This window comes from Monomorium pharaonis, unplaced genomic scaffold, assembly GCF_013373865.1.
Source record: "Monomorium pharaonis isolate MP-MQ-018 unplaced genomic scaffold, ASM1337386v2 scaffold_126, whole genome shotgun sequence".
Classification (NCBI taxonomy): Eukaryota; Metazoa; Arthropoda; class Insecta; order Hymenoptera; family Formicidae; genus Monomorium; species Monomorium pharaonis.
In genome coordinates this window covers 32563-44959 of record NW_023415391.1, presented here as the reverse complement: position 1 = coordinate 44959, position 12397 = coordinate 32563, and the positions used below count along the sequence as shown (strand labels likewise).

Sequence of the window (12397 nt, the reverse complement as noted above, 5' to 3'; positions counted from 1 at the left end):
ACAGTTAAACATATTTTAAACAGTTTTGGGAAACATATCATTGTATTTCAAAAGTATTTGGTAATTTGCATAAAAATTCAAGATTATTAATGTTTACAGAAATTATTTTTGAAAGTACATCTGTAATAGGAACATTTTATAATTTTGAAAATCTTCGGTTCTAATTTTTTTTATGTGCGTTACAATAAAGGATCTTCTGAAAATGTAACAATTTTGAAAGTGCAAGATAGCATTTGTTTTCTTTTTCTATAATATCTATTATCCGACCAAAATGTCCTGATTTTAATTGTATCATTGTATCATTAGTACGTTTTACTTTTGTATATTTTTACTATGGAAAACTTTACCGTTATAAATACATTTTTTAAATACACGGCAATATTGTCCATCAATTTTCTTGGAGTAGCTTGCTCCCGTAAAAACAACATCTTCACCACAATAAAATAAGTTGACAAATTTTTATGCCTAATATATCAGTACAATAATTTTTAATAATATTTGACGAGTAATTAACATTTCCTGTTTTGAATGTAATTGTTGTAAGTGTTTCCTCGCTATTTGCTGATCCATCTTGTTAGGACCATTTATCAATTGCTTTAATTGAAAAATATTTCCTTCAAACGGAAAAGTCGAATTGTTCCAAAGAGGACCAGTTTGCCTAACTGATTGTACAACATGCAATAAAATATGAACATTAAATGTCATACTTTCAACTCCGTAATAAACCTGATAATAACCAACAAACTTTAGGGCGTCATATTCGCATTGTACTAATTCTTCTTCGGTGATTGTTGTTTTTAATAAAGTGTACAAAATTCTGACGAGTAATGAATAATGTTTAAGAGCTGTATCATGAAGGATATCTTCCAAACATGGTAGACTGTAGACTAATATCCATGTTTTCACTTCAGCACCTTTTAACTTTTCTTTTCGTGATCGTGGAAGTCGATGTATATCCTGGTAGGTGTAATAGATAACAGACGTTTTTTCATAGCTTTGACATCCGCATTACGTAATTTAAACATTGATTGTGATTTTGGGCATGTCCACTTATGTGTATACTGCTGCTCAATACCAAAAAGGATATGTAAATAGTCAAAGAAAAGGACCACACGATATCTATACATGGAATTTGAATTAAAGCAGTATTTCCTTTTACTCCTCTCTCTTGACGTTTATTTGATAAAGTAACAGTTTTTATATCCTTTAAATGACTTTCATGAGATCTTAATTCGGGATCGATATCTCGTAAAGGATATCTAATACCTGAACTTCTTTAACATAACACCTGGATGGTAACACCAGCTACAACCATAATACCCATTAAATTGCATTCTATTTTGCAAGATTGGTCGACATACAGAGTCTACACAGTAAGCTAATGGACAAAATTTTACAATAATCGATTCATTTTTTAAATTAGTTACTTCGATACCATTTTCATACAATATTTTGCTTCATCGATAAAGGTAGAAAAAAATAATTGAGCTATGTCACTTGTAGGTTCTTTTGTACAAGTTAGTATTCCACATAGTAGAATTTGTTTAAATCTACTGATAGGTGATACAAAATTTGTTGTACTGAAAGTGGATAAAAGCCTCGTTTTCCACTGTTTGTCAGTGGTGCACCATCGGTACTTATTTATAAGTTAAGTAACAGGTATTTCTATTGTTAATTTTGTTGTATAATTTACTGTCATTAACATCTCTCATAATCTTTGTGCTATCAACGTTACACTGATTTACTGTCACTGAGTTAATAAAATTAAATTTCTTCTTGTTTAATGTAGGGAGATTCAAATAACATTTTTAACTGATATGTTAAATTAATAGACGTAAAATAGTTTGTAGATTTTAACGTTATTTTATTATTTGTATCACATTTTGAACATGTTTTTATATAATTCTTAAAATTTATTTTGATATTGAATATAAAATTTCTTTGTTGCAAGAATTACATAATATGATAATTTATTTTATCGTCTGGTGGGTCAAATCTTTGTTGTAATCTATACTTTGAAATATTTTATCTTTGAACTCGGGTCCTGCAATTAATTTTATTAACTCAATCAGTTTTTGTCTTCCTAAATCTGACAGTCTAAATCGAATTGAGAATCCCATTATCAAAGTCATTATGTCACGAATAGTTAAATTAGTTTTCAAACATTATAGTATTATCATCAAATGACCCATTAGTCTCGTCGTCACTGATATTCGCATCATAATCATCACTATCAAATTCATTGTTATCAGAATCATAGCCATTTGAACTACTCTCACTCATATGTTTGTCATCATCTTCACTATTGTCTTCTACACTGCTGGCATCTTCATTTTCTTTGTCCTCGTCTTCATTGTTTATATGAATAATTTCATTATACTCAAATGTATCTATAACGCAATAAATGCCTTGATTATACATTATTGATTCTGACAATAATCGAAATGAGTACCTTACTAGTAGAAAATAGGCGTCCATAGAAACTATTGGAATGTCTTTGTGGAAGACTACATTATTAGATAATACTATATAGACTAGGGTAGAACTTAATTGGTTAAACTAGCTATATATAATATTAGATCTACGTGGATGCCTCGATAATGAAATAAAGTTTCTATAGGTTAGAAGATTTTTTAAATAAAGTAGATATAATAAACTTTTCATTTTACAAATCTTTGAAAATCTAAGTCAGAGGATTTCTACTTCAAACTGTGCGAAATATAAATTCTTTATTTTAAAAACTGTAAATCAGGGCCACAGCGTGTACATACCTTCAATTTTAAGTCAGGTTTATATTCTGGAGAGCGAATCGCTGTGGAATTATTACTACTAGCTTCATTATTATTCATTCTCATGTCACAATTATTCTCACTTCTAATACAACAATCACGGTTCTGCTCATTATTCAAGTTAGAAAAATTACTGCTTTCTAAAAAAATTAGTAATAAAATTACTTATTTTTTATACATTACTCTCCATATTAAACTGTTTTTTTTACAATAATGTCGACGGTTCAATATTTTAATGTTACATTATTTTGACATATATATTAGAATATTTTTTACCTGGCACAAAAGCTAATTGATGTTCATAACTCGTAAAAGAATCCCACTTTGATCTAGTAACCCAAGATAAATTATCTCTGAAGTGAGTCTCATAATCTTTATACAATCCTGTTTTGTAACGTCGTTTTACTTTTTTGGGAACTGCATTATTTATATCATTATCAGAATTAGAATCACATGATGACGAATCACTCATTATCTGAAAACATATTTAGCAATAATAAAATTCAAATTATGTACATATATATTTTTTATTTTTATTTCTTTTAATCAAAATATAGCTGGAGTATTAATTATGTATTAATTATTAGTTATAATATATTTTTTATATAAAAAGAATTATAAAATGTAATTATTTTGTACATAATACATTATGCACTTAAAATTTTATGTTATACACTTTATTATTTTACTTTAATTACAAAAAATATGGGTTGATTTTATTAAAATATACTTACCCGATAATGTATAATAATATATAATATACTTACTTTTTTCAATCAGGCTCACTTTCACATATATTTATAAAAAAGTAATTGTTTCATTTAGATCCCGCACCTCAAATATCGATGTAATTATGCGTATTTGACGCGATTTTGCTTAAAACGAATAAATCTGACAAGAATAAGCGTGCATCAGAAAAGCGATCGAGATACTAATCGTTATTAAAGTTGACGAATTAAGGTTAAGAAATCTCATAGTCATACCGAAAAAGCGACGGAACACTATGCGCACGCTCTGTAGTCCCATACGCATGCTCTATGATCACGTGATGTGCTCGTGGCCGCGGCCATGATAGTGAACATTTGCAGAAAGGATCGAGTGGCGGCCGGGACACGTAAAGGCTATTCTACAATTGCGTAAGCGTGATCGTAAGTGGTTGTAAGAGTGTGTAAGGCGTCGTTGTAAAGCGGTACTTCCGGTTGTAGAGCGTGTTGTGGAAGATGGTTGAATTTCATCTTTCACGACTACAACAGATGTGAACGTAAGAGCCAACCAATCAGAGTGCTGTTCACGTCATCATGCCGCACACCGCCATAATTTACTGCACTCTGATCGGTTGCTGTAATCAAGTTTACAACGTATCTTTACTCTATTGTAGATTGATCCGTTGTAAAACATTTATGACTACTACTACTCCTACTCCTACAACCTTACGCTTACGCAATTGTAGAATAGCCTTAATACGCAGTATTCACATATTTGCAAGGTACACGATTATAAACACGTGTGGTGACGCTTTTGTACTTGTATTTAGTAGAAACATTTAGATAAAAATTATTTCTTTGTTTAGATAAAATGTACGCTTATATAAAATTGTTATCTGGGAAAAATAAAGACAAAAAAAATTATTCCCACATCTTGCATCAAGAATTTTAAACCAGAGTCACACAAGAAAATTTTAAAGTATCAAGTGGAAGAAACAGTAGGCGAAGAACCGTATGTAGCAACGATTTTGTTACTATCAGGTATATATATAAAATATTACAACTTTTATTCGATTTTGGTTACGTTCCGTTTCACGCATGATGCGTATGATGCATCGTTCATCCTCGTTTATCGTACGTTAGATAAACAACAAAGATGAACAATATATCATGCGTATCATGCGTGAAACGGAACGTAATAGGCTGCACGTTCCGTTTCACGCATAATGCGCATAATGCGTCTTTCATCTTTATTTAACATCAGATAAACAACAAAGATGAACAATGCATTATGCGCATTATGCGTGAAACGGAACGCAGCCATAGCCTTTGCCTGGTTTTGTTCTTGTTTTTATATATACATGTTGCTTGTGTTATATATTAGATTCAAATGAAGAACTTAAAGAAATAATTAGAACAAAAAGTGTTCGTGCTTCACCATCGTATTTGCTTGTGACAGCTTCGGATAAATCTGACAACGAGGGAAAAAAACAGTTAAAGCGTTCAAAAACTTTTCAAGTTAGTCGTGTCCTATATATCACAATTTTCTGTTAGATTTCTGTTTAAAATATTGTACAAATTATTTATTATATATTTTTCATCAATAGATGAATCGTCAGTTAAAAGAACAAGAGGAACTAGTCTGTAATAAATTATCAAAGTTTAAGAGTGATTTATTGCCAATAAACGTTACATTAAAAGATAAGGTAAATGAGTGAATTCATATAGTATAACTATAATAAATAGAAAACAAAAATGAGATAACTTAGTAATTATAGCCAAGGAATAAGTAAATGAATAGTCAACAAACTATTTGTGTTGTAAATCACAGTCTTACAACATTTCGACCACAGAATTTGATCCTTCTAAAGTGAATTAATCCATTATCAAAATAAATTATTCGCAGGATAACGACTGTTTACAAGCTCGTGCCAACAAATTCATAAAAGTTGTGTCTCATACTGTCAATAACGAACAAGTGTATAAATAATTACATTACAAAGCAGTCAAATCAGTATATATTTTGAAAAGATGTTACAGACGTGATTTAAAAGTGTCAAGCATGGATAAAGGCGGCAGAAAGATTTTTTATGCATTGATTTGTTTGTTATTGACAATGAGACGCACCCATTATGAATTCGTTGGCACGAGTTTATGAACAGTTGTTGTCCTGCGAATAATTTATCTTTGTAATAGATTAATTCACTTGAGAAAGACCAAATCCTATGTTCAAAATGTTATGAGACTGTGATTTACAATAAAATAGTGTCAGTTTGTCGATCAATCTACTCATTCCTTGGTTATAATAGAAAAGTTAAGCTTCTGTACAAAATTTAAGTTTTAAATATTTTTATAGGAAAATTTAGATTTGTCAAACATTACTGATACACCGCCATCACCCAAAAAATATAGAGTAACAGAGATTTAGCACAAACAAAAATAAATTCATGCAAGATGACAATCTAGTCAAAGCACTAACCAAAGAAACAAACACGAGAAACGAAAAGGAGAAGTGTGGTAATGAGTCCCCAAAAAAACAGTTAAAGCATTCAAAAACTTTTCAGGTTAGTCGTGTCCTATATATCACAATTTTCTGTTAGTTTCTGTTTAAAAATATTGTATAAATTATTTATTATATATTTTTCATCAATAGATGAATTGTCAATTAAAAGAACAAGAGGAACTAGTCTGTAATAAATTATCAAACTTTAAGAGTGATTTATTGCCAATGAACGCAGTTACATTAAAAGATAAGGTAAATGAGTGAATTCATATAGTATTGTATAACTATAATAAATAGAAAACAAAAAAAGAGATAACTTAGTATTATAGCCGAGGAATAAGTAAATGAATAGTCAACAAACTATTTGTGTTGTGAATCACAGTCTTACAACATTTCGACCATAGAATTTGATCCTTCTAAAGTGAATTAATCCATTATCAAGATAAATTATTCGCAGGATAACGACTGTTTACAACTCGTGCCAACAAATTCATAAAAGTTGTGTCTCATACTGTCAATAACGAACAAGTGTATAAATGATTACATTACAAAGCAGTCAAGTCAGTAAATATTTTGAAAAGATGTTACAGACGTGATTTAAAAGTGTTAAGCATGGATAAAGGCGGCAGAAAGATTTTTTATGCATTAATTTGTTTGTTATTGACAATGAGACGCAACAACCTTTATGAATTCGTTGGCACGAGTTTATGAACAGTTGTTGTCCTGCGAATAATTTATCTTTCTAATGGATTAATTCACTTGAGAAAGACCAAATCCTATGTTCAAAATGTTATGAGACTGTGATTTACAATAAAATAGTGTCAGTTTGTCGATCAATCTACTCATTCCTTGGCTATAATAGAAAAGTTAAGCTTCTGTACAAAATTTAAGTTTTAAATATTTTATAGGAAAATTTAGATTTGTCAAACATTACTGATACACCGCCATCACCCAAAAAAATAGAGTAACAGAAGATTTAGCACAAACAAAAAATAATTCATGCAAGATGACAATCTAGTCAAAGCACTAACCGAAGAAACAAACACGAGAAACGAAAAGGAGAAGTGTGATAATGAGTCCCAAAAGCTGAGCAGATCTAAAGTTATTCCAAAGGTAAAATGATCAAAATATATTTTTTATAATTTGTACACACGCGGTCAGAATGAATGCCTGGTCATATGAAGTTAGCTGCGTTCCGAGATTTATATAGTGCATGTAACGCATTCTATACAGAAACCGCGTGTGGACATATATATTTGTTGCAGTTATAGTACTTATATAATTATTATAGTAATAGCTAATCTTTTTTGTGACATTTTACATAAACATATAATTAAATTTATGCAAAAATTTTTGTGAAATTAAAGAAACATTTTCGTTTCTTTGTCTAATAATAATAAATTTTTATTGTTTAACTAGCTGTGTCCGGCCACGCGTTGCTGTGACTCAGTCTTTTTTTGTTTGTTTAGATTTAGTGCACATTTGTATTATTGTTTTTCGCGCGCTCGCGTATTAGATTGAAACATTTTTTGTTAACCCTTTCTTTTCTTTATTTGTTGTTTATTTTCATTATATTTGTATAGTTTTTAGTTTTATTTCGCTTTAATTTCCAGGATTCAATCATTCACTTGTATTGCAAATATTCGTTGCTTCCGTCCTTCTATATTTCCTCACGTATGCTTCTCCGGCCTTCTGCGCTTCTTGCTTCTTTCTTCGGGATCGGGGGGGGGGTTGTTTCCCGATTCAAACTTTAAATTAACAGTAAATTTCTGCCTCTTGGTAAGCAATTTCTTCAGAAATTCATTTTCTTTTCTTTATGTTTTTTAAATTTTCGTGCTCTCCTTCTCAATATCTTGACTATCAATATCTAACCTTTTTTTTTAATATTTTGTTTATCTTTTTTTTTAACTCTTTAAAGTACCTATTCCCACATAAACACTCATAAACTTGCACACACTCTCTTCCTTCAACATACTTCTATGGGCATTAATCTCACTTTATTTTTTATATTAATACGCTCCACAAATACAATAATATTAGAAGTTTCTTTTTATTTAAAATTATTTCTTATTTTTCTTTTTATTATTTTCCTTTGATCAGTTTTCCTTGGAAGCGTTTTTGGCTTCCAGATTTTTTTGTTGAGGGAAGTTTACTATCTTCTTTTCTTCTGCGTTTTTTTCATATTCCATTTGTGCTCTAATTAATACCTCATCATCCCATCCTCCAACTCTATATTAAGATTATATTTTATAAATTTAGTATTAAATAATTAATTTTTTCTTTTCGGAATAACTTGACATTTTAGTAATAAATTTTGGAATTATTTTACCTTTTTTTTTATATATTTTAATATTATTTTAAAATGAGAGACTTTTATTTTATTAAATAATCCTTTTTTTTAATAGTCGCACTATTTCCTTTACCTTCAAGTTGTAATTTGTTTAAATCTTCAGATCTTTTATTTCTTCTTTACTTGCTTTATCCAGATTAACTTCTTCTAACAAAACAAATGTATTTTTTGTAAATTACCTTTTTTAACGTAAATTAATCTTTTAGTTTATTTTATTGTTATTAACTAAATAGTTTCCAAACTTATGCTCAATTTTCTAACTTTTAACTTCAAATTTAAACACCTTTTTAAATGGCGTTTCTATGTGCTTTTTTGGGCCATTCTAAAAACGTGTTTATTTAGAAACATTTTTATTTTATTAACTAATCTTTTTATTTCATCGATTTCTATATTTGGGGACGCACTATCTTTTTTTCTGTCGCTTAGGGATTTATTTAAATCTTCTGTTTTCTTATTTTCTTCTTTACTTGGATTTTCCTGTATTTTTTCTTCTATAAAAACAATTTACTTTTAAATTAATTTATTATAATATTAATTTTTAATTTAAATAACTCAATTCGTGAGAAGGTTGGAGTGAGTGTATGTTTCCTTTGTCTCTCTTCGTTGGAATCTGCGTGTGTTTGAGCGTGTACGTCTTCGTTTACGTTGGCCTATGCGTATACGTGTGCTTATACGATAACTATATTAAAATAGAATACTCATTTTTTTTTTTTTTTTGAGGAACGTTATTTTGTACGTGTTTGCGTTGGCATATACCTATGCGAGTACGTTACCTTTTAAACCTTTTAAACTTTTAAACCTTTAATAAAATAATTAAATAAAGGTTTTTAAAAAGAATGTAATTATTTAATAAAAATTATTAAATAAAAATTTATATAGATTATTTATTTTTATAGATAACATGTATTAGTAAGGTTCATTCGCTCACAGAATGTAAAGAAGCTTTCGAAAAATTAATAAAAGAAAATTCTAAGTTACGAACAGAAGGGATGAATTAATAAATGAAAACAAAAATTAAAGAGCTCCAGAAAGGAACTAAAAAAGCAAATAGAAGAAAAAGAATCGGAAATAAAAAAACTTCGTGAATTAAATGACGGTTTGCAAATTAGTTTCATTCAAAAACTAAGGAGTCTACTAAGGAGTATGAATGTAAATACTTTTTCTCGTACTTTTTATTTAAAACAAATTTATATGTATATGTATGTATATGAATTAGTGTTCCCCTTTTTTTCTTATCTTTCTCATTTAAGGACTTTTTACATATAAGGTTCCAAATGCTGTGTATGCGCCAAGCTACTGTTATACTTGTGTAATCAATTTACTTTCTTAGGGTAAAGTCCCATGGAGCGAATTATGCGGAAGCGAAACAAGCGGATCACCAATCACGAGACCATTTCGACGCAATCTTTGAAAGAATTCTATCAGAATGATCCGTGATTGGCGATCCGCTCGTTCCGTATCCGCGTAATCCGCTACATGGGACTTCACCCTTACTGTCTGGATATGAGTGTCCTCTCTTGTCTGAAGCACACACGGCACTTGGCACCTTATGTAGAAATCGTCTTACGATATTTTACAATATTTAAAATACTTTTTTTTAAAGAAATATTAAAAAATTCATTTAGAGCAACTACATTTTTTAAAAAATATAAGAAATACATAATACCTGAAAATAAAATACTTTGTTTTTTTTAGCTAAGTTAGAGCAACTTTCAAACTCAAGAGAACGGTTAGATTACTCTCAGAATTATCCAGCAATTGGAATTTTGCGTACTTCAGACGATTTCCGAAGGGTAATAATTTTGCGCTTTCTTGGTAGAAAATTAACTAGATCACAAGGTAGATGTGTCTAACTTCTAACGTATACAAAATTTTTATTTTTATTGAGATACCCATGTAAAGTTTAGATCTAGCTAAGTTTAATCTAATTTTATCTAGTCTAGTTTTATCTAGTCTTTCACAAAAGCCCTGATAGCTTATACACAGGCGCGTAGAAAATTTTCTACCAGGGATTATTTTCTCCAATTTTATTAATAAATTATTAAAGACCTTATTTATAAATTTTCTATATTATATATTAGGTACACATTGGTAGAAACCAGTGGGTCACTGAAAAACAGTACAGTAATTTACTAAATAATTCAAAAAAAACACCCAGTCAATGTGCTAGTAATATATTAACGCTAGTTTTCAGTATTGAAGAATTAACGACTAGCACAAAAACTGGATATGAAGTAATAAGAAACTAAGTAAATTACGTGACTTAAATAAAGAAACGAAGAGATTGGGTAAATTAAAATGCCCAAAATTGGACGAAATAAAATACGGTGCTTGTGAAGGTATAAAAATGTAATAAGAAGTTTTATTTGTAATTTTGAGTTGTCATAAATAACATGTAGCTTTGATTTCCAGATTATTATATATATTGGATGAAACATATTTATAAACCAAATAAAGAAGGAAAAACATTGTTTTTGTCAGATATGTTGAAATTTGATATTTTTGCGGGAAGAAAAATTGCAGAAATGAAAACCAGAGAGAAAAACATCAAAATTAAAATCACGAAAACTTGTGGAAACTGAATCAGATGATGAAAAAACTCGAATGAAAAGCATTCTGATTCTGATAATGAAGTAATTTGTGAAGCTGAAATTAATCAGTATAAAATACATTCCGCTAATAAGACTGAAAAACCCTCAACGGAATTGAAACAAATGACAAACCAAATGAATATGATACTAGAAAGGAGTAAATAAAACTACTAAGGAGACTACTAAGGAGACTACTAAGGAGACTACTTCTACTAATGAGACAGGTATGGAAACAGTTTTTGTTGACTCAGAGCATTTGGATCTTGACGATAAAGAATTAAGTTACTAAATCTAAAAAAACCTTACAGATGATGCAATAAGTGATACCAATTTGATTGGACTCCAACTAATTCATCGGCTTCAGATGTTGAGGACATCTGAATCAAGTCTTAGAGAGAATAGTTTAGATGACGTTTTAAGTTTAACAAATACTTTAAATTTGTTACTGAATAAAAGTTTTTTATCAGTGTTTTATTTTAAAATATTTTTTTGACGTTTTAAAATTTATTAAATTATTGTAATGACAATTATACATTATTATAGTATAGGTAGTTTTTATTATATAGCACTTTTATAGTATTATACATATTGTATAAAAAAATTTTTTGGATTTTATAATAAATAACCACAATTATAATTAAATCAGCTTTAACCCTTCCGTTGACACATTTAATTTTTAAATCAGGTTTGTCATGAGGTGTTTAGTACCCCAGCCCTAACTTAGTTTAGACAGCTATAACTCGATCACGAACCAAACAATGAATCCATACCAAAAAATCAAGAGCAAATGTTGAAGTGTATTTAATATAATTTGTTCTTTAAAAAATTTAATAATAGTATTTATAAAAAATTCTATAAATTGTTAATATAAAAAAAATTTTAAAATATCGAAAATAAAAAATATAAAAAACCAAACCAATTAAAATTGATTACATTAAAACTCATTTTAATAAACTTTAATATGTAAATAATTGGATTTAATTGAAATGGATCAAGTGTTTATAAACAGGATGAATTATGAAATAAAACAATTAAACCCGATTAAAGACGATTATAGAATGTAATCACCGATTAAATACGATTAATAAATCGGTTTAAATCTGGAATCTTGATTCGGAATTTCCGGATAAGAAACAATTTAAACAATTGAAAACGATTAGAACCATTTATTGTACCAAATTCAAAACAATAGAAATCAACTAAAATCGTTTCCTATATCACTGATTGGTTTTTGTTGGTTTTAATGATTTCAATCGGCACGAATACGGAATTTCCAGATCAAGATTCCAGACTGAAACCGATTCTTTTTTTTAGGTTGGTTTCAATCGGTCGTTTTTAGCAGGGCTACACAGATCACACATATTTTTAAAGCACATTATTAAATAATGCTGGTATAGGAAAAATTAAATTCAAATAAATACTGAGGGGATATAATTTTGCCAGAACACAGATAAAAGATA

General features: G+C 29.0%; 1 protein-coding gene, 2 long non-coding RNA genes and 1 pseudogene across 4 annotated transcripts; 2 read left to right on the top strand and 2 right to left on the bottom strand.

Moving 5' to 3' along the window:
- Positions 1–241: 241 nt before the first annotated feature.
- LOC118648014 lies at positions 242–2421 on the bottom strand (annotated as a pseudogene).
- Positions 2422–2714: 293 nt separating this feature from the next.
- Positions 2715–3534, bottom strand: LOC118648012. The gene is made up of 3 exons (XM_036294207.1): positions 3524–3534; positions 3066–3264; positions 2715–2929 (listed from the first exon to the last, which is right to left on the bottom strand). The coding sequence occupies exons 2-3, from the start codon at positions 3259–3261 to the stop codon at positions 2730–2732; spliced, it is 396 nt and encodes a 131-aa protein (XP_036150100.1). The 5' UTR covers positions 3262–3264; positions 3524–3534; the 3' UTR covers positions 2715–2729.
- An 841-nt stretch (positions 3535–4375) lies between these two features.
- On the top strand, positions 4376–10463 carry LOC118648010. Of its 2 annotated transcripts, XR_004965140.1 has the most exons (8): positions 4376–4534; positions 4878–5011; positions 5101–5199; positions 5850–6057; positions 6147–6248; positions 6905–7109; positions 10042–10139; positions 10428–10463. It is a non-coding gene; the product is annotated as an uncharacterized LOC118648010 (long non-coding RNA). The 2 variants fall into 2 exon arrangements; XR_004965141.1 differs by lacking the exons at positions 10042–10139; positions 10428–10463 and adding an exon at positions 9243–9313.
- Positions 10464–10495: 32 nt separating this feature from the next.
- On the top strand, positions 10496–11408 carry LOC118648011. The gene is made up of 3 exons (XR_004965142.1): positions 10496–10685; positions 10759–11161; positions 11246–11408. It is a non-coding gene; the product is annotated as an uncharacterized LOC118648011 (long non-coding RNA).
- The last annotated feature ends 989 nt before the right edge of the window (positions 11409–12397 follow it).